This window comes from Cynocephalus volans, chromosome 1 (genome assembly GCF_027409185.1).
Source record: "Cynocephalus volans isolate mCynVol1 chromosome 1, mCynVol1.pri, whole genome shotgun sequence".
NCBI classification, from domain to species: domain Eukaryota; kingdom Metazoa; phylum Chordata; class Mammalia; order Dermoptera; family Cynocephalidae; genus Cynocephalus; species Cynocephalus volans.
The window spans coordinates 52,885,906-52,913,842 of NC_084460.1; the positions used below are offsets into that span (position 1 = coordinate 52,885,906).

Genomic DNA, 27,937 nt, shown 5'->3' on the forward strand with positions numbered 1-27,937 from the left:
TCTCTCAAGATGTGTTTATCTTCAGCGTTCAGAAGTTTGACCGTGATGTGTGTTGGTGTGGATTTCTTTGAGTTTATCCTGTTTGGGATTCGCTCTGCTTCCTGAACCTTCAAGTTTGTGAATTTTGCCAAAGTGAAGTTTTCAGCACTTCTTAAACCCCGTCCTCTTTCTCTTCTTCTCCCAAGACTCTGGTGACATAAATGTTATGTCTTTTATTGGTCCCATAGGTCTCTGAGGTTCTGTCCATTTCTTTTTTCTTTTCTTTTTTTTTTTCCGAGCCTATTTTTTTCCCTATTGTTCAGATCTGGGTAATTTCTATTGTCCTGTCTTCAAGTTCACTGATTCTTTTTTCTGTCCCCTCCATTTTGCTGTTGAGCCAACTCATTGAGTTTTAAAAATTTTGGTTGCCTTATGTTTCATTTCTGAACTTTGCATTTGGTTATTCTTTTGTCTCCTGTTTGTTCGCTGAGTTGTTCTGTTTGTTTCCAGCATATTTGTAAGCACTCACTGAAACACGTTCGTGATGGTGCATGATATTTGCTGAATCATTCCAACATCTCTCACATCTTGGTCTTGGCATCTGTGAATTGCCTTTTTTCACTCATTTTGAGGTCTTCTTGGTTCTTGGAATGGGAAATGGTTTTTTTTTTTTTTTTTGAAACTTGGACATTTTGGAGATTAAGTTATGAGAATTCGGGTTTATTATAACTTCTGTTTCTGCTGGCCCTTTGAGACTGCTCTGGCAGGGGAGGGGGTGGGAGAGGTCCAAGTTCCCCAATCAGCCTCTGTTGGCACCTCATAGTGTGTCCTCGTTGCTGCCCGGGGAGGGTGGTACTTCAGCTCCCACTCAGCCTTCATGACCTCTCCCGTCTGGGAGAGATCAGAGTGCCTTGTGATCGCTCCCTGTGTGGCCTCCTCTGACACCAGCCCAGTGGGGAGAGAAGTGGACAAACTGTGGCACACCCCCACACTGGAAGATTACTTGCCAATAAAAAAGAATGAACTGTTGAAGCACGAAGGTATGATCCTCAGCAAAAGAAGCTAGATTGAAAAAGGCTCATAGTGTATGATTCCATTTATATGACATTCTGGAAATGGCAGGCCTACAGGGACAGAAGACAGAACAGTGGTCACCAGGGGTTGGGGGTGGAGGAGGGGCTGAACACAGAGAGGTATGGGGTGATTTGGTGTGGGGGTGATAGCATTCCTCTATGTCTTATGTTGATGACTACAAAATTGTATCTGCTTGTCAAAATTCATAGAACTATGCACAAAAGAGGATGAATTTTACCGCATATAAATTGTACCTTAATTAAAAAAACACTACTCCATGTGGGATGGCACTGCTGAGACATGGGGAAATTTGTGAAGCATGGTTTTTTGTCACCTTGGGTCCTACGTGACATCCTTTTATGAGTAAAACCCACAGGCCCCTGTAACATGCATTTGTATATTCCATTCTGTGTGCACGCTGTCTACTTACAAAGAACGCCTGGCCCTAACCACGTCAGTATTTGGGACTCTTTTTCCTACCCTTCCTTTGAATTCAGCATTGCATCTGTTTGCTATTTTCCTGGCTAATTATTGTAATTATATAAAACAATAACCATCACAAATGCAATACTGTGAATTACATTATTTCATATCATAAACAAATCTGTTTACAGCCTGCCAGGCGACCACGAATTGTGGTGCTACATAGCATTTTATTTTATGTGTTCTAAGCAGAAAGGAATCATGATAAACCTCCAATGCCACCAGTCCTGTAGAGGAAAAATCTACAATTGGGCTATGTGACTTCCAGCAAAGGTCACCTTCAAAGTTCCAGCCACCACAAAACATACAAACAAACAAAAACCCCAAAATAAAACAAAGTGGCATTCAGTGGAGGAAGGAGGATGGTTGGGGAGAATAGCTGTCACCTTTGTGTGGGCCCTGCCTGCCAGCTGACAACAAAGTTTTAAGTGTGGCTTTTAACATTCGCCATAGAGGAGAGTGATAGTCACAACAGCAATAAAGACAGGCCTCTTACTTGTCATTTAACTAAGCGTGGTGCCTCTGGTACCTATAATTTCAGGTCATTGTGTAACCCAGACATTGTTTTTCCCGTTGTGCAGATGAAGAAGCCAAGGTCCAGGGAAATAAAAGACTTGCCCAGAAAGAATCACAAAGTGTTCTTGGGCAGGCTTGCCTCTGAGCGCAGTTCCTCTGGATTTAGTGTGTGTGCCTCAGGTACAGCCCCACCCCAGGGCCTTTGCACTGGCTGTTTGCATCCCCATTGCCTTTTTGGTCACTTCATCACTGGGTTCCAGTGTTTGTTCTAACATCACCTTCTCTAGGGAGCTCACTTGGTCCACCCCATTTATAATTGCAACCCTCCCTCCCACCTGGCCCCTCCCCCACATTCCTCTATTATACTCCAGTCCTCCCCTACTCTGCTCTATTTTTTTATAGTACTTATCATTTTTTGATACATTACATAATTTTTTTAAAAAAAAATGTATCTTGTCTGTTTCTCTAACTTGAATGTAAGTTCTGTAATATATGGTCTTTTATTTGTGGGTGTACTGTACCCTGAGGGAGACCAACTTATCCTATTTTGCCCTGGACTTGCCTTGTTTTAAAACTAAAAGTCCTGCATCCAAGGAACCCCCTCAGTCCCAAGAAAACCCCTCCACACATAAAATAGTACCTGGCACACAGCAGATGCTCAGTAAACATTTGAATGGATGAATAAATGGATTTTCAATAGGCGGAAACTAAACTGGAATAGTTGCTTTGGTTTTGTCATAACCATATACTTTATTTAATGCCATCCCGTAGAGTGTTAATTCATTCTACCAGTTTTTGTTTAAAATATTTTACTAAATCAAAGCAAGTGCTTTGTTAATGTGAGTGCCCCAAGCACTACTGCCTAGCTCCCAGCTAATGAGACCCAGCATGGCAGACCACGCAGCATCCCCTAAGCCAAGGAGCACTGAAGCTCCATGCTGCCAGCTCTCACTGCCAATGAGAGCTCTATGGTGCTACCCAGCATCACATGGGTGCGTAGCCTCTCTCTCTCTTTATTTTGCATTCTAGCAAACAGTTTTGACCTAATATTGGTATCAAAAAAATTTTGCAAGTGCTTGAGCTGGAAAAAACAAAGGAAGATAATTCTGCTATATGTTAAAATGCAAATTTGTGGACTGTCCAGGTCCTTCAAAGAAATGGATGAGAAAACAGAGAAAAAAGCCAGTGGGCACAGAGGCCATTGTTGACAAGTAGCCTGGAAGGGTGACCAATGGTTCTAGCAGGGAAGCTGAAGAAACTTTGGTCTGAGGTGTGTCCAGAGCTTGGGATATTTGAAGAAAATGGAAAGTACGATGCCATTTCCAGAGGGATTAATCCATAATGACTCCTTTCAATGCTGATGTAATGATCTATTCAGCAAAGCACCCTAGGAGAAGTGGGGTGTCAACAGAGCCACAGTCTGTAAGGGGTGGTGGTAAGGCAAAAATCCCCTGGCGAAAATTACCTTTAAAATCCTTCAGACAGGTGTCATATTGATGTCATACTATTCAGTTGGCTTTTTTTTTTTTCCAATTTTATTTATATTCATTTTTGTGGGGTATAGTGTGTAGTTCTAATACATGCATCTTCAGTTGGCTCTTGCTATATACCAAACACTCCCAAACCACCATAGCTTAAAATGACAGCCACTTACTTAGCTCATGATTCTGAGGGTTAGTATTTAAGGCTGGGCTTAGTCGGGTGGTTCTTGTCTTGGCTGGGCTTACTCATGTGCAGGGGACTGGCTGGTCTAGGAGGGCCTCCACTGGGATGGCCTGACTCAGCTCCACATGGTCTCTCAGCCTCCAGTGATCTAGCCTCATGGCTGAGCAGGGGAGTGGAGAAAAAGTCTCCAGATCTTGATGGGAGGAGCAGCAAAGACCCCTTGCAAAGGCTGTGGAAACAGAGAGCCATCCAGTATTGAGGCCATGTTTTGCAGTCTACTAACAGTATGTGGGTACTTCAAAAAGTTCATGGAAAAAGAATTAAAAGATAATACAAATCCTTGCACAAGCTTTTTGAAGCAGCTTTGTATTTCTCAGTACCTCCAACTCAGCCAGTTTTCCTTTGGTGTTGAAATGTGTCTGTATTAGTCCGTTTATGTTGCTATAACAAAAATACCTGAAACTGGATAATTTATAAAGAACAGAGGTTTATTTGGCTTATGATTCTGGGACAGCTGCATCTGGCAAGGGCCTCAGGCTGCTTCTACTCATGGCGGAAAGTGGCAGGCAGCCAGCCCGTACAGGCAGATCACAGGGTGAGAGGAAGCAAGAGAGAGAGAGGGGAGGTGCCAGGGTCTTTTTAAACAACCAGCTCTCACGGGAACTAATAGAGCAAAAACTCACTCATTAATCCCCCCTACCCCAGGGAGAGCATTAATCCATTCATGAGGGATCTGTCCCCATGACTCAATCAGTTTCCAACACTGCCATGTTGGGGATTAAATTTCCACATGAGTTTTGGAGGGGACAACACATCCCAACTCCATCAGTGTCTTTCTTCCTTGCTTAATCAGCAGATGCAGTGAGGGGCTTGTGTTTTTGATGCATGTTGTACCCAAAATGCCACAGACACTGGAATCTTATTCAGCTGTGAGATGCTCAAGGTGCGAGGGCTGCGTGTGGATGAGCCCCACAAGGGAGCAAGAGCTGCAAGTCTCCTTATTTCACTTGGGCATTTACTTGTTGAGTTGACTGCTAGGGGTGTTGCCAAGTGATGGGAATTGTTATTATTATTATTTTGTTTAACCTGTGAGATTAAATTCAAGTGAATTAAATTTGCATGTTGAAGAACTCCACTGTATAAACCTTTGGGAGCTTCTGAGAAACAAAAGATAAGAACAGCATGGCTTGGCTCAAGGTTGGAAGCTCTTTAGACTGGAGTTTTATGGAAATAAATTTTTATGATGACCGAGAAAGCAGGAGCTTGGAAAGTCCTCCACTGCTTTCACCGGGGCTCTGCTAGTGGCTGATTGGGGGGGGGGGGGGTAGGACTGTCATTGGATGAGTCCTGGACTGAGCTATAAACTCAAAAGATCTCACTGAACCTGCCCTGGGGCTGAGACAGCTCCTCATCTAAGTGAGGCTGATGCCGGAGGAAGGGTCTGGGAGGGCCCAATAGTTGGCCTCAACCTACCCGGTCCTCTTACCAGGTTCTTGACTCTGCACAGGAAAGAATTCAAGAACAAAGTCACAGTAGAAAGTGAGAACAGGCTTAATATAATGAATAAGAGATACAGATTTCACAGAGAGAGTGCGCATAGCTCCAGAGACTGAGCAGGGCCCATGCCAAGTTTAACACAAAAGTAAGAAATACACACTTAAAGTTTAATACAGAGTGTGGGCTGGCTCAAGAGAGTCAGCAGCTGCTTGTTGAAAGTAAGCTTGATACAAAAAGGAAGAAATGCACACTCCACAGGCTGGCTCTAGGAGAGTGACCAGCAGCCCTGCTTTCTGCTGGAACTGGGCTTTTATAGTTTCACTGTCTAATGCATATTCATACTATCCAATGAATATTCAATTTAGGGGGTGGTTCCCAGTTATGTAACAGTCTTGCACATGCTCAGTTGTTCTCTTCTTGGAACATGCTCATTGGTCAAATCCTGTCACATGAACCAAATGAATTCAAGAATATTCTATGTTCTTTAGCACCCCAAGTGGAAGGACATTCACCTACCAGGGTTATATAAATCTTCTCTACTGAGCATGCCCAGCCACTGGATTTGCTGAAGCCAGTCGCCTTGTGGTCTCATTTTCTCCATGTTTAAAGTAGGTCTAACTGGCAACAGTAACTTTCCTCCAGGTGAGAGCCTACAGGAGGGGCCTGAGACCTTGGGGCATGGCTTGAAACCCAGAGGTATGTCCTGAGACCTGAACCCAGGGAAACCGAGCACCTCCTATCTCAAGGCCATTTCTTATAGCCTTATCCAGGGATCTGCTTCATTCATTGAACAGCTATGTATTGAGCACCAATATGTGCCAAGCAGTGTGCAGGACACTGGGCCATCCTGCAGGAATGATTGACATTATGTGGTCATTCAATGCAATGATTCAGAAATACTTTCATGCTTTGAAAAAAGTTGACTCACTCTACAACTTGGATATACTTAAAGAAAATATTCCTTTACTTTGCTTGTAGCTGACAATGTCTTTTCTAAGATCCAGTTTAATGGGAGGGAAAAAAACTAACAGGTATTTATTGATTCTATGAGGCTTTTACTTCAGGCCAGGCATGTTCACAATGTGTTCAAATCTCCAATGACCCTATGAGGGTGCTGTTAATATGTCCCCATTTTACAGATAAGAAAACTGAGTCCTAAAGAGGCCGTGCAGTTTGTTTGAGGTCACATGACTCGTAAATGTGTGGTGAGATTTGGATCTGCCTCCAGAGCTGTCTCTTAAATACTCTGCAAAGCAAATTAAATAAACGTCCAGTCCCTTGGTGTCCCCAGATTTCATATTCTTTTACTTGTCCCCCCCAAGAGTCTCTTCAACATGGCATCTGGGGGTCCACTGTGGAGCCCTCACTACAGAAGGACTCTTCCTAATAGTTGGCCCTCCCTGGCACTCTGCAAGTTCCAAGCCAGACCCTGCCCAGTCCCTGGGAGGACCAGTGGTGACTCAGAACAGCGTAGCCTTGGGTCCTCCCCTGCTCGACTGTGCCTTATGACAGTTCACATGAGGGCAGTCTGTGAGTCCCTTCAAAGAGCCCATCAAAAGGGAGTTGGGGGACAGCCCTGGTGTTCCCCTCACTTAATAACTGCTCCTCCCTTGGTTGAAACCCTGGGCTCCCACTTGCCTTCCTCATCTGGCCTGCCTTTTCTTACAATTTTCTGGGGCTAGGAAAAGGGCAGGGTTTTCTTTTACTTCCTGTATCAGCCTCCTGCAGCTGCTATAACAAATTCTTATAACAAATGGATGGCTTACAACAACAGAATTTATTCTCTCACAGCTCTGGAGGCCAGAAGTTAAATGCAAGGTGTCAACAGGGTCACACTCCCTCTGAAGGCTCTAGGGGAGGATCCTTCCTGGCCTCTTCCAGCTTCTGGTGGTTCCAGGTGTTCATTGGCTTGTGGCTGCATCACTCCAGTCTCTGGGCTTTCACCTGGCCTTCTCCCTGCGTCTCTGTGACCTGTCCTCTTCTTATGAGGGCACTAGTCATTGGATGTAGGGCTCTCATTATGTCCAGTATGATATCATCTAGAGATGCCTAACTTAATTATATTTGCAAAGACCCTATTTCCAAAGATGGTCCCATTCACAGGTAGCAGGGTTAGGGCAGGGATACCCTTTTGGGGGGCACAACTCAACCCACTATGTTTCCCTTACAGTGCAGCTTCCTTCAACCATCCAGCAGCGAGGCCTGTATCTTTGCTCTGTCATGTTAGAGGGGCATCTTTTCCACCCTACAGGACAACTCTGGGTACAGGTCCTCCTGCCTTGGAGCCTAAAACATTAAACAAAGAGAGAAGGTAAATTTGAAAACTTTCCATTCCTGACAATATCTGGTTCTCAAGATGATCGTCTTACCAGAAATCTTATTTGGCACGCCAGGAGCTATCTTAAATTGTTCTCTCTGTCTTCCTTCTCTAAGAAGGAATAGACTTGCCAGCTCCTTGACTCTGGACGAATCCCTCTGTCTCTTGTTGCCTCATTCCCCGCAGTATGATAATAACAGCACCCTCCTGATAGGGCTGTCGTGTGGAGTAGATGATTTATTGTGTGTAAAGGACCTGGGCCAGTGACCAGCATTTGCCACATGGTCAGCCACCTCTGCTACAGACCTGTGAAGCGCAGGCAGATAGACGCTTCCAAGGTAAAGCTGATTGATGTGGAAAAAGAAAAAGAGAAAAGGATGTCAATAATTTTCAGCAGTGTGTGCTCATTTGGCACTGATGCTAAGTGCTTGCAGATCATATCTGTTTTATCCTTGTTCATCCCCATTTTACAAGTGAAAGTCCTGAAGGTAGAGGCACTTGCTGAGCCACATGTGGGTAAGTGGCAGAACTGGAACTTGGATCCCGGCTTTTCCTTCCTCATCCGAGGCTCCCCCAGGCCTAGGTGTGGCTGGCCAGAGATGGCAGGCCCCTCCTGTTGCCAAAGCCAACCCTACATCAGGCTTTTTCCTCCAAACATCTGCAACCTATTGACTATCCACAAGGAAACCACGTAATTTGTGTATGAAAATTGGGCAATTGTGTGGGATACTCTTCTGCTTCGACTTGCCCAAGCCTTCTGCACATCGTGTTTTGTTTGTAAACTCTCTTCTGGCTTGCTCGGTTATCTTAATTTGTTTAAGCAAAATGTATTTTGTCACCAAATGGAATTAATTTGGGTGAAGTCATAGTGAGAAGTGACATGTACTTGCCCCTGAGAGGTCCCAGAGCAGTTGCGGGGATGGGCCCTGCTTTCAGGGAGGGGGCGCTGCAAACCTGGCTTTCCCACCCTCATAGGCCCTTGTAGACCCTTCTAGAATCTGCTGAGAGTTAGGGATGCCCTCGCTCTCTGGGAAAATTTACCCATGCACATAGTGTAAACTATAATTTCACTTTGGGTCCGGGGAAGCCTAGATGGGTAATTGAGGGGATTAACGAGGGGACTGTTTATAGCTGTGGGCCTGGTTATGGGATGTTGAGTCATCCGAGGGCTGACAGAAGTTGGGGGCAGGGGGCATTACCAATCCCAGGTCCCAGAGGCCAGGACGGGAATCATGATTGGGACTGGAGAGGATGGCCTGGCAAAAGTGCAGCCTTCAGTAGAGGGACAGAGACAACCTCGGGTCCAGGTCTCCCCTCTCTCTCCCACCTGCCTCAGACCTGCAAGGGTCCCCCACTGGGCAAACCCAGCTGGATGCCTGGGGACCTGGGAGCCTGTGGCTACAGTCTTGGGGGTACAGGGTCTAGCTGGAGAGTGTCCCAGGTCAAGATCTTAAATTAGAGAGGTGTTCCCCAGAGTATGGGACCATACCACTTGGGTGTGCAAGATCATACACAGTGGTCCACAGATACATATTTAAAATAATTTAATAGTTTTATATTTATTTTAATGGTTTTTCTCTCTTTTTTATTTTAACATTTAATTATACATGTTTGTGGGGTACAGTGAGTTGTTTCAATACGTGTGTATATTATACAATTCACTTAGGGTAGATTGCATATCTATCCCCTGAACATTTATCTTTTCTTTGTCGTGACTTCAGTCAAGATCCTCTTTTCTAGCTATTTATTAATGGTTCTTAGGAAAAATAATCTCACCTTTTTGGTAATGATTTAGTACCCTCCCCCTTTTCCCCAGTTATTACAAATATTTATTTGTTTTGGCAAAACACGGCGTTGTGGTATATACCTTGCATTTTTTGCTGGTGAGGATGAATATCTTTTCACATATGTCTCTCTTTTTTAAAATCGTTTTGATTAAATTTTTTTTAGTTAAGTTAATACACTTATTGTTTTAGAGCAGTTTTAGGTTTACGGAAAAAGGAGGAGAAACTACAAAGTTCCCATGTGCCACTTTAACCCTCCCCTGATACAGTTTCCCTGTTAGTAACATCTTGTGTCAGTGGGTACGCTTGTTACCATGACCAAGCCAATTGATATATAACTGAAGCCTGCAGTCCACATGAGGGTTCACGCTTTGTGCTGTATATTCTATGTGTTTGGACAAATGCATGCTGACATGTCTGGTCATTATAGTATCATACAGAGTGGTTTCACTGCCCTAAAAATCCTCTGTGCTCCGCCTGTGCATCCCTCCCTCCCCGCAACCCCGCAACCACTGATCTTCCCGTCTCCATAGTTTTACCTTTTCCAGAATGTCATACGGTTGGAATTATATAATACACAGTCTTTTCAGATTGGCTTCTTTCACTTAGCAACATGCATTTAAGGTTCCTCTGTGTCTTTTCGTGGCTTGATAGTTCACTTATTTTTATTGCTGGATAATACCTGATTGTCTGGATATACCGAAGTCTGTTTATCCATCACCTCCTGAAGGCTATCTTGGCCACTTCCAAGTTTTCACCATTATAAATAAAGCCGCTATAAACATCCGTGTGCAGGTTTTTGTGTGGATGTAAGTTTTCAACTCATTGGGTAATGATACAGTTCTCCCCTCCTTTTGCTTTACTTTTTGAAAATTGCGGTAAAATATATATAACAGGAAATATAACTTAAAACAACTTTTAAGTGTACCGTTCGTGACATTAAGTACACTTGCTTTGTTGTGCCTATAGTTCCTGTGTAAAGTGACAGTGTCACAGCAAAGCAGACTCCATTTACACAGAGAAGGGAGAAGGTACTGCCTAAGCGGTCCCCGCACATGGCGGGTGGTGGGCGGCCCTGGTGCAGGATGGACTGAACTTGGGGAGACTCGTTACTAAAACAGCTGTTTTAGCACCCAGGTTGGTTCTGAAAATTCAATCTCTTTAATGTTTAGTACATTTCTTCCTGGCCTTCTCTTTCAGGGCCCTGAATGTGAATTTTTAAAACCTGTTTGTGGAATTTCCTTGTTCTCCCTCTGCCCAGATCCACTTATGGGTTTTTTGGAAAAGGGCGCCTTGGAAATGGCCGCTGCTTTCCTTCATGTGTCCCACCTCTTTTTTACCTCTCCTCAGTAATGCTGCACATCTGCACTGAAGAATGTCACTGGCTTGGGGGACTTGGGGGAGGCAGGGCGCCCCACAGGTGGCAGAATAAAGTGAGGAATGAGCCAAGTTCTCTGCATGGTGGAGTCTCTGGATGGCAACAGCACTGACAGTTGACATTGAGTCTAGGAGACCAGGTGGTTGTCCTGAACCCTCCCCTGACACACAGGGAGAGGAAGGTCTTTGGGCAAGCTGCCTTTACATCCTCTGTCCCTCAGTTTCCCCATCAGTCCAATGAGGACAATGTGACTGGCCACCACCCTGATTCAGAGTGAGCAAAATTAGATGTGGCCCCTTGAGGTTTCCTGAGAAAAGTGCCATCTCCCCGAAGGAAAGTGTTATTGGGCTTGTTATCTTGCCTCTGGTTAGGTAGGGATCAGCCGTTACTAAAAGGCATCGATTTTGCTGTGATCACAGAACAGGCTGCAGAGGGAGCAAAATAATCATCATGGCAGGTGTCAGAAATGTAGTGCTTTTTTTCTGGAATTCCTGTTTTGAAGTCCCCAGCCTCCCATCCTGTGGCAGTCAGTTCTGGGTTTCTTTTCTCTCCCCCTCCCCCCAGAGATCGGGCTTATGTTTGTGGGGGGCACATGGCACTTGGCCTGCAGCTCCCCAAGCAGGTTCCCACTGGGACACCCCTTGTGCGGCATCTAACTCAGTTCCAACCCATTTCCTGGTCACTTCTGGGCCCCTTTTGGGTGCTCTGGAATTCGTGTTGGGACAGAGAACTCTGGGGGCTGCCTCCACCCCTCGGGCTGGGACATGCTCTGGGGCATTTGATGATCTGAGTCCTGACTGCCCCAGGGAAGGGGTGCCGGGTTACCTCTCCATGTGACTCCCCAGTGAGCTGAGGTTGGAGGGACTCAGCCGCTGCTTGTCAATCTCCTCCGTTCTGCTTCCTCCTTACCTGGGACTCTTACAACCTGGGGATTAGGAAAACTGGCTCATACCCAGCAAGTTTTCTATCTTAGGCCTTTGAAATTCAAAGTCTTTCCTGTTTCTGCTGCAGGGACTCCAAAAGAGTCTCTGCCTGTCCACCCCTTCACTCACCCCATTCACTTCACTGCATTTCTGTGCTTGGTGGCTTATGGTGGCCACCAGAGTCTGCTCAGTACCTTCCCATGGTCAGCTGGAAACACCAGGATATTATTGCCCCCAGAAGCAGCCTTGTGGCACAGCACCCCCTTGCCCTCAGGTGGGACAACTCTGTGGTGTACATTCTGCACGATCTCTTGGTGTCCCACAGTGAGATTAACTCCAGTTACCCACAGTGGGGACTTGCTGGATGATATACACTTTGTAGCTTCCCTCACCCTGGGTTTCCCACCCCGCTATGAGTGTTTCCTGGCATTGCCTCCCGATAAAACACTTGAAATGGAACCCTTTTCTTGGGGTCCAAGGCTGAGACAGCATCTCTTCCCAGAGGCAAAGGACAGAGGCTGCTGGGCTGACTGATGGGAGCAGAGATGAGGGGTAGGAGGAGGATGGGGTGGGGAGGAACTGTTCATTAATAGTTCAAAATATTATGGCATATAAGTGAAAACTCAAATTGAGCCCTTATTCTGTGCTGGGCACAGCTCTTGGTGTTCTCACATAAATTATTTCATCTGATCCTCTGGGTAGCTCTGCCCTAATGACACAGTTCTTACTGCCAAGGAAACTAAGTCTCAGGGCTATCCACCAGCAAGATGGTTAAGCAGGGAGAGGACCTCAAGTCTGTTGGTCCCCTGGGAAGGTTCCCCAAATTCCTCAGCTAATAGAAAGAGTGCAGTGTCTTGAGGTAAGCCTTTATCTCTCGTTCCTATCAGCTCTTGTGAATTGTAATAGCTGCCTACTAATCTGTAGAGATTTCTGTCTTTACATTTTTTCTTAGAAAATTGTAACATCTTAGATTTTTTTGAGGCAAGGGGTTCTGGCAGGTGGTGTGGTGCTGTGCGACCCATAATGCCAGGCAGAGGTTTACGAGAGGGACAGAGAGTAGGTGAGATGGTCTTTGTCCTTCCTTCTGCCTAGGGGGGTGCCAGTAAATGTTGAAACCAGCTCTCAGGATAAAAACAAGGAAAACAAAACTGACTCGTAGCATTTACTGATCTCTGCGGTGTCAATACTCCCACCATAGCTGGTTCAGGCTGTGAACCTGACATCACTGAGCTAGACATTGGGAAAATGAGGATGTGAAGTCCAGACTGTTATGTAGTGTTCCCACCACACTGATGTGATCAACCTAGATAACCTCAAGAGCACTGAGAGTGGTAAGATGTCACAGAGTAACCAGTAAGTGATGAGCTTTGTGTATTTAGTACCTGTTGTGGACTGGATGTTTGTGTTTGCCCCAGATTCATGTGTTGAAATCCTCATCCCAATGTGATGGTATTAGGAGATGGGGCCTCTGGGAGGTGATTAGGTCCTGAAGGTAGAGCCCTAATGAATAGGATTGGCACCTTTATGAAAGGGACCCCAGGGAGTTTTATTGCCCCCTCTGTCTTGTGAGGAGGCAGCAAGAAGACCGCCATCTATGAGCCAGGACGTGGACCCTCACCAGACACCCAATCTGCCAGCGCCTTAATCTTGGACTTCCAGCCTGCAAAACTGAGAACTAAATGTTTGCTGTCTAAGACACCCAGTCCAGGGTATTTTTGTTATAGCAGCCCCCAAGAACCTTTCTTTTTTTTATTGAATACCCTTTCTCAATAAACACAGTACCTTTTTTTTATTGAGGTAAAATTCATATAACATCAAATTCACCATTTAAAATATTTTAATGTGTACAATTCAGTGACGTTTAGTACATTCATAGTTTTGTGCAACCATCACCTCTATCTAGTTCCAAAACATTTCATCACCTCAAAAGAAAATCCTGTACCCAAGTAAGCTGTCACTTCCTATTCTCTCCTCCCCCCACCCTCACTGCTATCAACCACTATAATTGGTTTTCTGTTTCTATAAATTTGCCTATTCCAGGTTTTTCATTCAAATAGAACCATGCATTATGTGGCCTTTTTTGTCTGGCTTCTTTCATTCAGCATAATGTTTCCAAGGCTCACCCATGTTGAAGCGTGTGTCAGGACTTCCTTTCTTCTCATGGCTCAGTAGCACCTGCATTTTGTCTGTTCACACATCTGCTGATGGACAATTTTTTTTTCTACTTTTTGGCTATTTTGCATAGAGCTACTATGAACATCCATAGTTCATAGTTTTTCTCTGAATACTGTTTTCAATTCTTTTGGGTATATACCTAGGAGAAGAATTGCTAGATCATGTGGTAATTGCCATGAGGTACTGCCAAACTGTTTTCCACAGTGGCTGCACCATTTAAGATCCCCACCAGCAGTGCACAAGGGTTCCAGTTTCTCCACATCCACACCAATACTTGTCATTTTCAGTTTATTATTATTACTATAGCCTAGTTAGTTGGTGTGAAGTCATATCTCATTGTGGTTTTGATTTACATTTTCCTGATGACTAATGTTTTGGCACACCTTTTCATGTGCTTTTTGGGCATTTGTATTTCTTCCTTGAAATATTCAAGTCCTTTGCTAATTTTATTTATTATTATTATTTTTTATTTATTTATTTTTTATTTCTTTTTTTAAAAAATTTTTATTTTGTCGATATACATTGTAGCTGATTATTACTCCCCATCACCAAAACCTCCCTCCCTTCTCCCTCCCCCCTCCCCCCAACAATGTCCTTTCTGTTTGCTTGTTGTATCAACTTCAAATAATTGTGGTTGTTATATCTTCTCCCCCCCATTTGTGTGTGTGTGTGTGTGTGTGTGTGTGTGTGTGAATTTATATATTAATTTTTAGCTCCCTCCAATAAGTGAGAACATGTGGTATTTCTCTTTCTGTGCCTGACTTGTTTCACTTAATATAATTCTCTCAAGGTTCATCCATGTTGTTGCAAATGGCAGTATTTCATTCGTTTTTATAGCTGAGTAGTATTCCATTGTGTAGATGTACCACATTTTCCGTATCCACTCATCCGATGATGGGCATTTGGGCTGGTTCCAACTCTTGGCTATTGTAAAGAGTGCTGCAATGAACATTGGGGAACAGGTATACCTTCGACTTGATGATTTCCATTCCTCTGGGTATATTCCCAACATTGGGATAGCTGGGTCATATGGTAGATCTATCTGCAATTGTTTGAGGAACCTCCATACCATTTTCCATAGAGGCGGCACCATTTTGCAGTCCCACCAACAATGTATGAGAGTTCCTTTTTCTCCGCAGCCTCGCCAGCATTTATCGTTCATAGTCTTTTGGATTTTAGCCATCCTAACTGGGGTTAGATGGTATCTCAATGTGGTTTTGATTTGCATTTCCCGGATGCTGAGTGATGTTGAGCATTTTTTCATATGTCTGTTGGCCATTTGGATATCTTCCTTAGAGAAATGCCTACTTAGCTCTTTTGCCCATTTTTTAATTGGGTTGCTTGTTTTCTTCTTGTAAAGTTGTTTGAGTTCCTTATATATTCTGGATATTAATCCTTTGTCAGATGTATATTTTGCAAATATTTTCTCCCACTCTGTTGGTTGTCTTTTAACTCTGTTAATTGTTTCTTTTGCTGTGCAGAAGCTCTTTAGTTTGATATAATCCCATTTGTTTATTTTTCCTTTGGTTGCCCGTGCTTTTGGGGTCGTATTCATGAAGTCTGTGCCCAGTCCTATTTCCTGAAGTGTTTCTCCTATGTTTTCTTTAAGAAGTTTTATTGTTTCAGGGTATATATTTAAATCCTTAATCCATTTTGAGTTGATTTTAGTATACGGCGAGAGGTATGGATCTAGTTTCATTCTCCTGCATATGGATATCCAGTTATCCCAGCACCATTTGCTGAAGAGGCAGTCCCTTCCCCAGTGAATAGGCTTGGTGCCTTTGTCAAAGATCAGATGGCAGTAAGTGTGTGGGTTGATTTCTGGATTCTCAGCCTAAAACCTCTACAAAAAAACTGTTGGAATTGATAAATGATTTCAGCACAGTAGCAGGATACAAAATCAACACACAAAAATCAGTAGCATTTCTTTTCTCCAATAGTGAACATACAGAAGGAGAAATCAAGAAAGCCTGCCCATTTACAATAGCCACCAAAAAAATAAAATACTTAGGAATTGAGTTAACCAAGGAGGTGAAAAATCTCTATAATGAGAACTACAAACCACTGCTGAGAGAAATTAGAGAGGATACAAGAAGATGGAAAGATATTCCATGCTCTTGGATTGGAAGAATCAACATAGTGAAAATGTCCATACTACCCAAAGTGATATACAAATTCAATGCAATCCCCATCAAAATTCCAAAGACATTTTTCTCAGAAATGGAAAGAACTATTCAGACATTTATATGGAACAATAAAAGACCACGCATAGCCAAAGCAATGCTGAGCAAAAAAAATAAAGCTGGAGGCATAACACTACCTGACTTTAAGCTATACTACAAAGCTATAATAACCAAAACAGTATAGTACTGGCATAAAAAAAGACCCACTGATCAATGGAATAGAATAGAGAATCCAGAAATCAGCCCACACACTTTGCTAATTTTAAAATTGGGCTATTTGTCTTTTTGTTGTTAAGTTGTAAGAGTTCTTTATATATTCTGGATACATCAGATATTTGATTTGTAATATTTTCTCCCATTCTGTAGGCTGTCTTTTCACTTTCTTGATAGTATTCTCGTATACACAAAATTTTTTAATTTTGAGGTCAAATTGATCTGTTTTTTTCTTTTGCTGCTTATGTTTTTTGGTGTCGCATCTTAGAATTTGTTAAATTCATAGGATTTGCTAATCCTATGTCTTCTAAGAGTTTTATAGTTTTAGTTCTTACATTTAGGTTTGTGATCCATTTTTTTAAAAAAATTTTATTTTGTCCATATACAATGTGGTTGATTATTGTGGCCCATTACTGAAACCTCCCTCCCTCCTCCCTCTCCCTCCTCCCACCCAACAATGTCCTTTCTGTATACCTGTTGTGTCAACTTCAAGGAATTGTAATTGTTATGTCTTCTTCTCCCCACCAGTTTTTTTTTTTTTTGTGTGTGTGTGTGTGTGTGTGTGTGTGAATTTATTTATTTATTTTTAGCTCCCACCAATAAGTGAGAACATGTGATATATCTCTTTCTGTGCCTGACTTGTTTCACTTAATATAATTCTCTCAAGGTTCATCCATGTTGTTGCAAATGGCAGTATTTCATTCGTTTTTATAGCTGAGTAGTATTCCATTGTGTAGATGTACCACATTTTCCGTATCCACTCATCCAATGATGGGCATTTGGGCTGGTTCCAACTCTTGGCTATTGTAAAGAGTGCTGCGATGAACATTGGGGAACAGGTATACCTTCGACTTGATGATTTCCATTCCTCTGGGTATATTCCCAGCAGTGGGATAGCTGGGTCATATGGCAGATCTATCTGCAATTGTTTGCGGAACTTCCATACCATTTTCCATAGAGGCTGCACCATTTTGCAGTCCCACCAACAATGTATGAGAGTCCCTTTTTCTCCCAACCTTGCCAGCATTTATCGTTCAGAGTTTTTTAGATTTTAGCCATCCTAACTGGGATGAGATGGTATCTCAGTATGGTTTTGATTTGCATTTCCTGAATGCTGAGTGATGTTGAGCATTTTTTCATATGTCTGTTGGCCATTTGTATATCTTCCTTAGAGAAATGCCTACTTAGCTCTTTTACTCATTTTTCAATTGGGTTGCTTGTTTTTTCTTGTAGAGTTGTTTGAGTTCCTTGTATATTCTGCATATCAATCTTTTGTGAGATGTATATTTTGCAAATATTTTCTCCCACTCTGTTGGTTGTCTTTTAACTCTGTTAATTGTTTCTTTTGCTGTGCAGAAGCTCTTTAGTTTGATATAATCCCATGTGTTTATTTTTCCTTTGGTTGCTCATGCTTTTGGGGTCGTATTCATGAAGTCTGTGTCCAGTCCTACTTCCTGAAGTGTTTCTCCTATGTTTTCTTTAAGAAGTTTTATTGTTTCAGGGTGTATATTTACTTCTTTAATCCATTTTGAGTTGACCTTAGTGTATGGTGAAAGGTATGGGTCTACTTTCATTCTCCTGCATATAGATATCCAGTTATCCCAGCACCATTTGCTAAAGAGACAGTCTCTTCCCCAGTGTATAGGCTTGGTGCCTTTGTCAAAGATCAGATGGCTGTAGGTGTGTGGGTTGATTTCTGAATTCTCTATTCTATTCCATTGATCAGTGTGTCTGTTTTTTTGCCAGTACCATACTGTTTTGGTTATTATAGCTTTGTAGTATAGTTTAAAGTCAGGTAGTGTTATGCCTCCAGCTTTATTTTTTTTGCTCAGTGTTGCTTTGGCTATGCGTGGTCTTTTGTTATTCCGTATAAATGTCTGGATAGTTCTTTCCATTTCTGAGAAAAATGTCATTGGAATTTTGATGGGGATTACATTGCATTTGTATATCACTTTGGGTAGTATGGACATTTTCACTATGTTGATTCTTCCAATCCAAGAACATGGGATATCTTTCCATCTTCCTGTATCCTCTCTACTTTCTCTCAGCAGTGGTTTGTAGTTCTCATTATAGAGATTTTTCACCTCCTTGGTTAACTCAATTCCTAAGTATTTTATTTTTTTGGTGGCTATTGTAAATGGGCAGGCTTTCTTGATTTCTCTTTCTGCATGTTCACTATTGGAGAATAGAAATGCTACTGATTTTTGTGTGTTGATTTTGTATCCTGCTAGTGTGCTGAAATCATTTATCAACTTCAAGAGTTTTTTGTAGAGGCTTTAGGCTGTTTGATATATAGGATCATATCATCTGCAAACAGGGACAGTTTGACTTCATCTTTTCCAATCTGGATACCCTTTATTTCCTTCTCTTCTCTTATTGCTCTGGCTAGTACTTCCAACACTATGTTGAATAGGAGTGTTGAGAGTGGGCATCCTTGTCTAGTTCCTGTTCTTAAAGGAGATCTTTCAGCTTTTCCCCATTCAGGATGATATTGGCAGTGGGTTTATCATATATGGCTTTAATTATGTTGAGATACTTTCCATCTATACCTAACTTATAGAGGGTCTTTGTCATGAATGAATGTTGAATTTTATCAAATGCTTTTTCAGCATCTATAGAGATGATCATATGGTCCTTGTGTTTGATTTTATTAATATGGTGTATCACATTTATTGATTTGCATATGTTGAACCAACCTTGCATCCCTGGGATGAATCCCACTTAATCGTTGTGAATAATTTCACGTATGTGTTGCTGTATTCTGTTTGCTAGTATTTTAGTGAGGATTTTTGCATCTATATTCATCAAGGATATCAGCCTGTAGTTTTCTTTTTTGGTTATATCTTTACGTGGTTTTGGTATCAGGATGATGTTTGCTTCATAGAATGAGTTTGGGAGATTTGCATCTGTTTTAATCTTTTGGAATACTTTGTAAAGAATCAGTGTCAATTCCTCTTTGAATGTTTGGTAAAATTCTGCTGTGAATCCATCTGGTCCTGGGCTTTTCTTTGTTGGGAGCCTTCTGATAACAGCTTCAATCTCCTTTATTGTTATTGGTCCGTTCAGATTTTCTACATCTTCATGGCTCAGTTTTGGGAGCTTGTGTGTGTCCAGAAATTTATCCATTTTCTCCAGATTTTCAAATTTGTTGGTGTATAGTTGTTTATAGTAGTCTCGAATGATTCCTTGTATTTCAGATGAATCAGTTGTAATATCACCTTTTTCATTTCTAATTTTTGTTATTTGAATCTTCTCTCTTCTTTTTTTTTTGTTAGCCATGCTAATGGTTTGTCAATTTTATTTATCTTTTCAAAAAACCAACTTTTTGATTCATTGATCTTTTGCATTGTTTTTTTGGGTTTCAATTTCATTAAGTTCTGCTCTGATCTTAATGATTTCTTTCTGTCTGCTAACTTTAGGTTTGGATTGTTCTTCTTTTTCTAGTTCTTTAAGGTGAAGTTTTAGGTTGTTCACTTGCCATCTTTCCATTCTTCTGAAGTGAGCATTTAATGCAATAAATTTCCCCCTTAATACTGCTTTTGCAGTATCCCACAGGTTTTGGTATGATGTATCATTATTTTCATTAGTTTCAATAAATTTTTTGATTTCCTGGTTGATTTCTTCTCGGACCCATATGTCATTAAGTACAATGCTGTTTAATTTCCATGTGTTTGTATAGTTTCCAGAATTTCGTTTGTTATTGATTTCTAATTTTAATCCATTGTGGTCTGAGAAAATACATGGGATAATTCCAATTTTTTGAATTTGTTGAGACTTGATTTGTGACCTAATATGTGATCTATCCTGGAGAATGATTCATGTGCTGATGAGAAGAATGAATATTCTGAGGTTGTTGGATGGAATGTTCTTTAGATATCTGCCAAGTCCAATTGGTCTAAAGTATTGTTTAGTTCTTGTGTTTCTCTGCTGATTCTTTGCCTAGATGATCTGTTCAATATTGACAGTGGGGTGTTCAGGTCCCCTGCTATTATGGTATTAGTGTCTATTTCCTTCTTTAGGTCTAATAGAGTTTGTTTTATAAATCTGGCTGCTCCAACATTGGGTGTGTATATATTTATGATTGTTATGTCTTCTTGATGGATCAATCCTTTTATCATTACGTAGTGTCCCTCATTGTCTCTTTTTATGGTTTTTAGTTTAAAGTCTATTTTTTCAGATATAAGAATAGCTACTCCAGCTCGTTTTTCTTTTCTGTTTGCATGGTAAATCTTTTTCCATCCTTTCTGTGATCCATTTTGAATTAATTTTTATATAGGGAGTGAAGCTGGGGTCCAATTTCATTCTTTTGTATATAGATATCTGGCTGTAGTAGCTTTGTTTTTGATATAATTTATTTAATTGTGAGTTAATGTAATTTAACTTTTAATTATGGCTGCATTTAACAACTGGCTTGCAAAAATCCTGAGAATTTAACAATCAGCTCTCTTGAGCCTGCATGAGCCAGTACGAACTGGCTGCTACTTCTACCACACCCTGCTTAGACAACCTTGCTGCTTAAGGGTGGCATTTGGATTTTTTTTTTTTTTGAGGTGTTGAGCTGGGGGATGGGTGAAGTGTTCTGTGGAGCTCTTGAGGGATGGGGGCCTAAGGAAGAAAGATCTGGGGACCCTGATCCTCTAGCCACAGGCTTAACATTTTCCTGTCACACCTGGCTTTCTTCTTGTGACTCAAAGCGCATATCTCTCTTGCACCCTTCCCTAGCATTTGCCCATTGGCTTTTGCTGGCTTAGAGAGAACCAATTTTCTCCCACCTCAATATGAAGGGGCTTTGAAAGCCCCACCTTTGAGCAGAGGCCTGAGCCTTGTCCTAAGGCTGACAAAGAGCTCCTTTCCCTGGTAATGTCACCAGATCAAGTGTAAGATACCCAGTTAAATTTGAATTTCAGATAAATAATGCACAATGTCTTATTATAAGCATGACCCATGAGAGATTTGGGACATACTTGTACTTAAAAGTAATTCTCATGAAATATTTGGGACATACTCATGCTAAAGAGTTATGCATTGTTTATCTGAAATTTTTTAATTGGGAATCCTGTATTTCTGTCTGCTACATGTGGCAAGCTTTCCCTTGGGTCAGTTTTGTTCCTTATTGTCTTCATCCTACAGCAGAGACTCAGAACCCGTGATTCTCTGTCCACTTTACAGATCTGGAAACCAAGTCCCAGATAAGTTCAGGAACTTCCCCCAAGTGCATGAATCACTGTGGACTATGAGGACCTTGACGAGTTGCATGAGTTTTCTTTATCATGAACTCAGCACATTTTCTGAGTGCCTCCTCTGCATGGGGGCACTGTGCAGGCCCCAAGGGCTGATGGTGACAAATCTGCCATGGATCAGAGTAAAGAGCAAGAGTCAGGAGTTCCCTCTGGACACGCTAAATAAGAGACAGTTTTCAGACAGATCCGGGTCTGAATCCAGTGTTGCCATGTCTCAGCTGCACGACGAGTCACTTCCACTTTCTGAGCCTTAGTTTTCCTTTTCTTAACTTGGGGATAAGTGTGCTTTTCTTTGGGGATTGGTGTCAGGCTTCAATGGGGTGATGAAATGTCCGGTGGGGGTTGGGGGGTAGGGAAGAGTTTACTGTGCAAGGAGAGAAGGGAGGTACCCGTAGTAAAGTTTGGTTGTTGCCTGCAGGTTGCTTGGCATCTTGGGCTGCCCAGATGATGTGGAATGGAGGTTCCGGAACCCACCTGCCCTGCCTTGCCTGCCAGGGACCAGTCAGCTCCTACTCCTGGCCACCCAGGACACTCAGGTGGGCAGACCTCACCTCACCTGACTCTGGGCCCCCTCATTCTGCCGCCAGAGCAGGGCCTGGCTCCCACCGTATTCCTGAAGGCCCTGCCCATCCCGCTGTACCACACGGTGCCTCCGGGGGGCCTCCAGCCACGTGCCCCCCTGGTGACTGGAAGCCTGGATGGGGGCAGCGTGCCCTTCATCCTCAGTCCCCTGCTGCAGCCTGAAGGGCCTGGCCCTGCCCAGATGGGGAAGCCGGCGGCCCCAGTGCTGACCGTGAACATTGTGGGTGCTCTGCCTGTCCTGTCGCCGGGCCCGGGGCCCACACTGGGCAGCCCAGGCAAGGTGCGGAATGCTGGCAAGCATCTGTGCCCACATTGCGGCCGGGACTGCCTGAAGCCCAGTGTTTTGGAGAAGCACATCCGGTCCCACACGGGCGAGAGGCCCTTCCCGTGTGCTACCTGTGGCATCGCCTTTAAGACCCAGAGCAACCTGTACAAACACAGGAGGACCCAGACGCACCTCAACAACTCCCGGCTGTCCTCGGAGTCCGAGGGAGCCGGGGGCAGCCTCTTGGAGGAGGGGGACAAGGCCGGAGAGACCTCCAGAGCAGAGGGCAGCGGGGAAAGCTGGAGCCAGAGGTCGGGCGAAGGGGCCTCAGAGGGACCCCTTTCTTCAGATGCCCATCTCTCCCCAGTTGCCAAGAACCTAGAGACAAAGATGGTCGCTGTCCCCTGTCCAGGGCCCACATTTGCCGACAGAGGGGGCCCTTTAGACTCTACCCACATGGCGTCCCCCGGGCTCCCTCTGGCCGGCACTCAGCCCCGGCGGAAGCTGCCTGAACATAAGTCTCCGACCGTGGGCAGGCCGTGCTCCTTGCAGCGGCAGCAGGCCACGTCCTCAGAGAAGCCCTGGGACGCCAAAGCCCCCGAGGGGCGGCTGAGGAAGTGCGAGAGCACCGACTCGGGCTACCTGTCCCGCTCGGACAGCGCGGAGCAGCCTCAGGTGGCCTGCAGCCCGCGGCACAGCCTGTCGGAGCACAGCGCCGAGTCCGAGGGCGAGGGCGGCCCGGGCCCGGGGGGCGCCAGGCCCAGCCTGGAGCTGGAGAAGAAGCGGCTGGAAGAGCGCATCGCCCGGCTCATCTCGCACAACCAGGCGGTGGTGGACGACCCGCAGCTGGACAACGTGCGGCCCCGCAAGACCGTCCTGTCCAAGCAGGGCAGCATCGACCTGCCCATGCCCTACACCTACAAGGACTCCTTCCACTTCGACATCCGCGCGCCCGGGCCCGGCCGCAGGAGGACCGCCCTGGGCCCCGCCAGCTCCACCTTCGCCCCCCTGGACAAGTCGCGGCCCCTCTTCTTCCACTCCGTTCCTACTCAGCTCTCCACTTCGGTGGAGTGTGTTCCCGTCACCAGGAGCAACTCGCTGCCCTTCGTCGAGGGCTCCAGGACGTGGCTGGAGCCCCTGGACCCCCAGGACGCCTGCCCCAGGATGCAGAAGCCTCTGAGCCCCAGGCCCACCCCAGCCCGTCCGGGCTGCCGCTGGGGGCTGACCTTGGCTGACGTCCCCAGCGGGCACCCCCGGGCCCTGGTCAGACAGGCTGCCATTGAGGACGTTCCGTGTGCCCCCGCTGGAGACACCCCAGCCTTGGCAGAGGACCCGAGAGGAGAGAGAACCGCCACGGCAGAGGGGATGGCCAGTAAGAAGTGCAGCCAGAGGAAGCTGAAGATGTTCTCCCAGGAGAAGTGGCAGGTGTATGGGAAGGAGACGTTCAAGAGAATCTACCAGAAAATGAAAACTGGCCCCCATGGAGGCAAGAAAGCCAGGGGGGTGAGAGTGGGCAATGGGGCAGAGCCGGACCCTCCTCCACAGGAAGAGGCAGCCGGGAGCAAGGGCCCAACCCCATCCCAAGACAGGAGGACCCCTGGCTGCGGGGACACTTCTGTAGGGGCCAAGTTGGGGCCTCAGGGAAGTCCGCCAGTCCAGGAGGGCTCCTTGGTGACTGAGCCTCCTAAACAGAGGAAGACAGTGTCCAGTGCAGGAGGCAGTGACCAGCCCAGGGTAAGCAGGGCTGTGTCATCCCCCACACTTGGTGGCAGAGATCTCCCCTGTTTGGGCAGCAAGAGCCCTCTGCTTCTCCCAAGTGGGAGGCTGGAACTGGGCTTGCAGCTGCCCCCAGCGCCCGGCCCTCTCAAAGGAGGTGACCTAGAGGCCCTCAGGCTAGTTTTGCCAGACCCCAAGCTGGAAAGAGTTGAGCAAAGCAGTGGGGACATGAAGGAGATCTGTCCGTGGACACAGACTGTCCCCAGACACCCTAGCGGTGGTTCTGGTGAGCCCCGGCCCATGGGGGACAAGCTGCCCTCGGAGAGGAAGAAGCTGAAAGTGGAGGAGCAGCTGGGCCAGGAGCAGCCAGAGTCTCTGGAAGCAGAGACCCCAGGAGCCCCCACACAGCCCACCTCCACGCCATCCTGGAAGCAAGAGAGTGACCCCAAGGAGGTGCCACGGGGGCCGCACAGGAGTGCCGGGAGGGTGGGCGAGCCTCTGGGGTCCCCTGGCGCCTCCTCAGCTGCTTCCTCTGTTGACCTGAAGCAGGAGGGGCCGGGGGGTGAGGAGCCCCCCATGCACCCTGCAGCCCTGGCCACTGGGCGTCACTCCGAGCTGGCCGCCCAGCCTGAGGCTCCTAGCATTCTCGCTGCTCTGGCAGACTTTTCCCCCAAGTACCTCCTCAGGTTACCTCAGGGAGAGACCCCCTTACCACTGCCTGTTCCTCGGGGGCCCGGGCAAGGCCAGGACTCTCTCTGCAGGAGTAGGGGGCCCAAGGAACGGGCATCTCTTGTTGGATCAGTACTGGGGACACCCCTGTCTCCTGGCCTAGCCTCCGGCTCAACCTCAGGGGAGGCAGACAGCATCTCAGAGGACTCCGGCTGGTCCAGGCTGTGGGACAGGAGGAAAGGGGTGCAGCTGGGAGAGGATAAGGGAGACAGGATGTACAGTAGCATGTCAGCAGCCAGGGAGTCTCCTGGCTCAGCCACAGGGGCCCCCAAGGAGACAGGCTCCTTCCTGCCCACCCCCACATGTGACACCCAAATGGCCCAGGACACGGAGGCTGAGATCCATGCTGTCTGCACGGGCAGCAATTCAGCCAAAGTCAGGCCCTCTTGGGGTGTTCCAAATCCCTGGGCCCCCACCTGGGAGTTGGGGGAACTGTCTGAGAATGCCCCAGAAGACCCTTCTTCAAACCCCCTGGCAAGGCTCAGTCCTGGCTGCCCCTTCCAGCCTGGCTCCTTCATCACAGTGCTCACTCGGCCCCAGGGCATGCCCCATGGCCGGCCCGAGCTGACCTCATCTCCCCACTCAGGGACCCACAGGAGCTGCGGGGCCCAGAGCCCCTTCCCCTCACTAAGGGCCGAGCCCCGGCTCACGTGGTGTTGCTTGAGCCGCAGCCTCCCTCTGCCCGTGGAGCAGAAAGAGAAGGCCGCTTCTGTGTACTCGGCTCTGCACTTCCCTGGTGGCAGCCTCCGGGATGAGAGTCCCCACCCCCTGCCCTTGAGCACTGGAGGATGGACCAGGATGAGCCTGAGAGAAGGGCTGGCACAGATATCCAAGGTAATGCCCAGCTTTGCCCAGGGCCTGGGGGGCTCAGAGAGCATGCTTAACAGGCAGGGCTTGTAGTGATGAAGGGAAATGGGAAGTTACCCCTTGTCACATCACTGTCCACTCTAATGGCTTCTCAGCCAGCTCCCGAGGGAAGCTGGAGCTACTCCGTGTAGGACAGGAAAGAATAGAGGCCAAAAATGCAAATCCAAACGAAAGTAATGCGAAAATAAATTTCAAAGGAAAGAATTGTTGCTCTTTCAAACATTCTGGGTGAGATATTATTCGTAACTAGACATAAAATTTAACTCTGAGCTTCCTGGTAACAGATGCAAAAAGTGAAATGAAACTCTGCCCAGGAAAGCTCCCTGGGTAACCTAAGGTTATAAACCAGAAACTTATTGAGAGAGAGACTTCACGCAAAAACAAAAAACAAAACTCTTGAAAAAAGAGAGTCATTATACCTGGACTCTAGAAATAATTACAGTGGTGGGACCCAAATCCACCCCTGAGAGCAGTGTCAGAAAGGGAAACGTGGTGGATGCTCAAGGGTATTCTCACTTCGTGATGAAATGATGAGTTTACAGTCCTCTCTTGAGGGTGAGTCCATGCATCTGGGTCTGATAATTGAGGGCTTAAGTCCTGTTTTGGCATGGGCCAGAGCCAACAAAGAGGGTCCTGGAGCCTCAGTCCTAATTTATCTCTCTCTATCAAACGATGATGGGGTCTGGAGTTCAGAGCTTGCAGTCTGTTCTGCTTTTCCCAGGTGGACCCTGCAGGTGGGGTTGTGCTCTCTTCAGGTTAATAAAGACTGAGAGGGGGAATCCAAGGTCTCATTTAGCCCTCCTTCCTTCAAAAGGTGTGGGGTTTCCTAGGGATGTGGATTTGGGGGAGGGAAAAGGAGCTGGCCATGACGTTCCCTAGGCCTCCAGTTAACACCAAATGTCTGGGCTTTCCTCTGTGGATCCAGCCCAAGCAGGGTTCCAGAAGGTTCTTTTCAGTTCCTGGTTGGAGCCCCTCACAGGTTCAGGCCATTTGTCAATGTAGCATTTCTGTTCCTTGATTTGTGTAGACAGGCATCCTGTGTGCAGAGAGAGAACCCTTCTGGGTTGTCCCCATCATGAGGGCTTTGAGGAATATTATGCCAACGTCCCTGGTATTTTCAGCTTTCCTACCCAACAGTCCCAGGGGCGATGTCCCAGGACCTGCTGTCTGAGCCAGAACAGAAGAAAGGACTGCCTCATAGGAGGGCGAAGACATCTCGTGGGAAGAGCAAGCAGAAGAAACCAAGGATCAACCCTAAAAGGTAGGGCATATGGCCACCTCTGTTATTTCCGCATGTGCCCACAGTTTCAGGAACTGCAAACTGTGATTTAGCTAACCCCCCAAAAAGCACTTGCCATGGGCTTCAAAAGGCATTTCTGTGCTCCAGAGAAAGAGTTCTTGTTTCGTTGGGTCTAGAGTTCCATGGTAAAAGGACTAAATTTGATTCTCCGTCAACCCAGCCCGTGTAGCCCCCATCGTTTGTGAGATTTTTCAGTAGTGCCTAAGGCCAGGAATCCAGCAACTATTTTTTTTAAAAAATTTTTATTTTGTCGATATACAATGTGGTTGCCAGCAACTATTTGAAATAACTGGCTTGAAATCACATCCATCCAATTTAAGTCCTGAAGAAAGAGTGTGTTAATTATTTACAGCTTTTATGGCTTTTTAAATTATGCAAGCAATGTATGTCCTTTGCAGAAAAATTAGGCAATACAGATGAGCAAAGGGAAGACAATTAAAACATCCTGGTAATCTCACCACTCAGGGGCAATCACCATTAACATTTAGGAGTGCACCCTTGCAGACTTTTCTTTGCGGAGTATGCTCAAGCGCACACACACCCACAGCAAATGGTAGCACATGTGGGTCTTAATACCACTCTTTCATCATGTCATTCTTTGATGGTCTTGTTGCTTTGCTCAAAACCTTTCAGACTTGCCATTATGTACAAGTTAAAAAGCAAATTCTTTAACCAGCCCCACCCCCCATCTGCCCTACTCCCCCAGATTTTTCGGTCTCATCCTTCCCAGGATCTCCTCCTTGGTGCTGCCTCCACCCTCACCCACACTCTGGACCTAGACCCTGGTGCACCCATTCTTGGTTCTCCACACTCCCCTCTCTTGATAAGCTCTTGCCCTTTCCCCTACTGTCGATATTTCACCCAAAGTTTACAGATTCTTCAAGACGCAACACAAATTCTTAACTTTTCCTCATAGCTGCTCAGATCCTCTGTGGCTGGAGATGACCTCTCCTCTTCTGAGCATCCCTTCCCCCATTATCAATTCTCCAGGACCGTTTGTCCAGAGCTGATGTACCTGCACATGTGCTGCGTGCCAGGCATTGTACTCATC

General features: G+C 45.6%; 1 protein-coding gene across 1 annotated transcript in view; it reads left to right on the forward strand.

The window, feature by feature from the left end:
- The first annotated feature begins 21,881 nt into the window (after positions 1–21,881).
- ZNF831 (zinc finger protein 831) overlaps positions 21,882–27,937 on the forward strand; it is a 64,161-nt gene continuing 58,105 nt past the window's right edge. Inside the window, exons 1-2 of the mRNA XM_063088227.1 lie at positions 21,882–25,553; positions 26,708–26,847. Coding sequence (XP_062944297.1) covers positions 21,882–25,553; positions 26,708–26,847 — 3,812 coding nt within the window. The remainder of the gene's footprint in view (positions 25,554–26,707; positions 26,848–27,937) is intronic.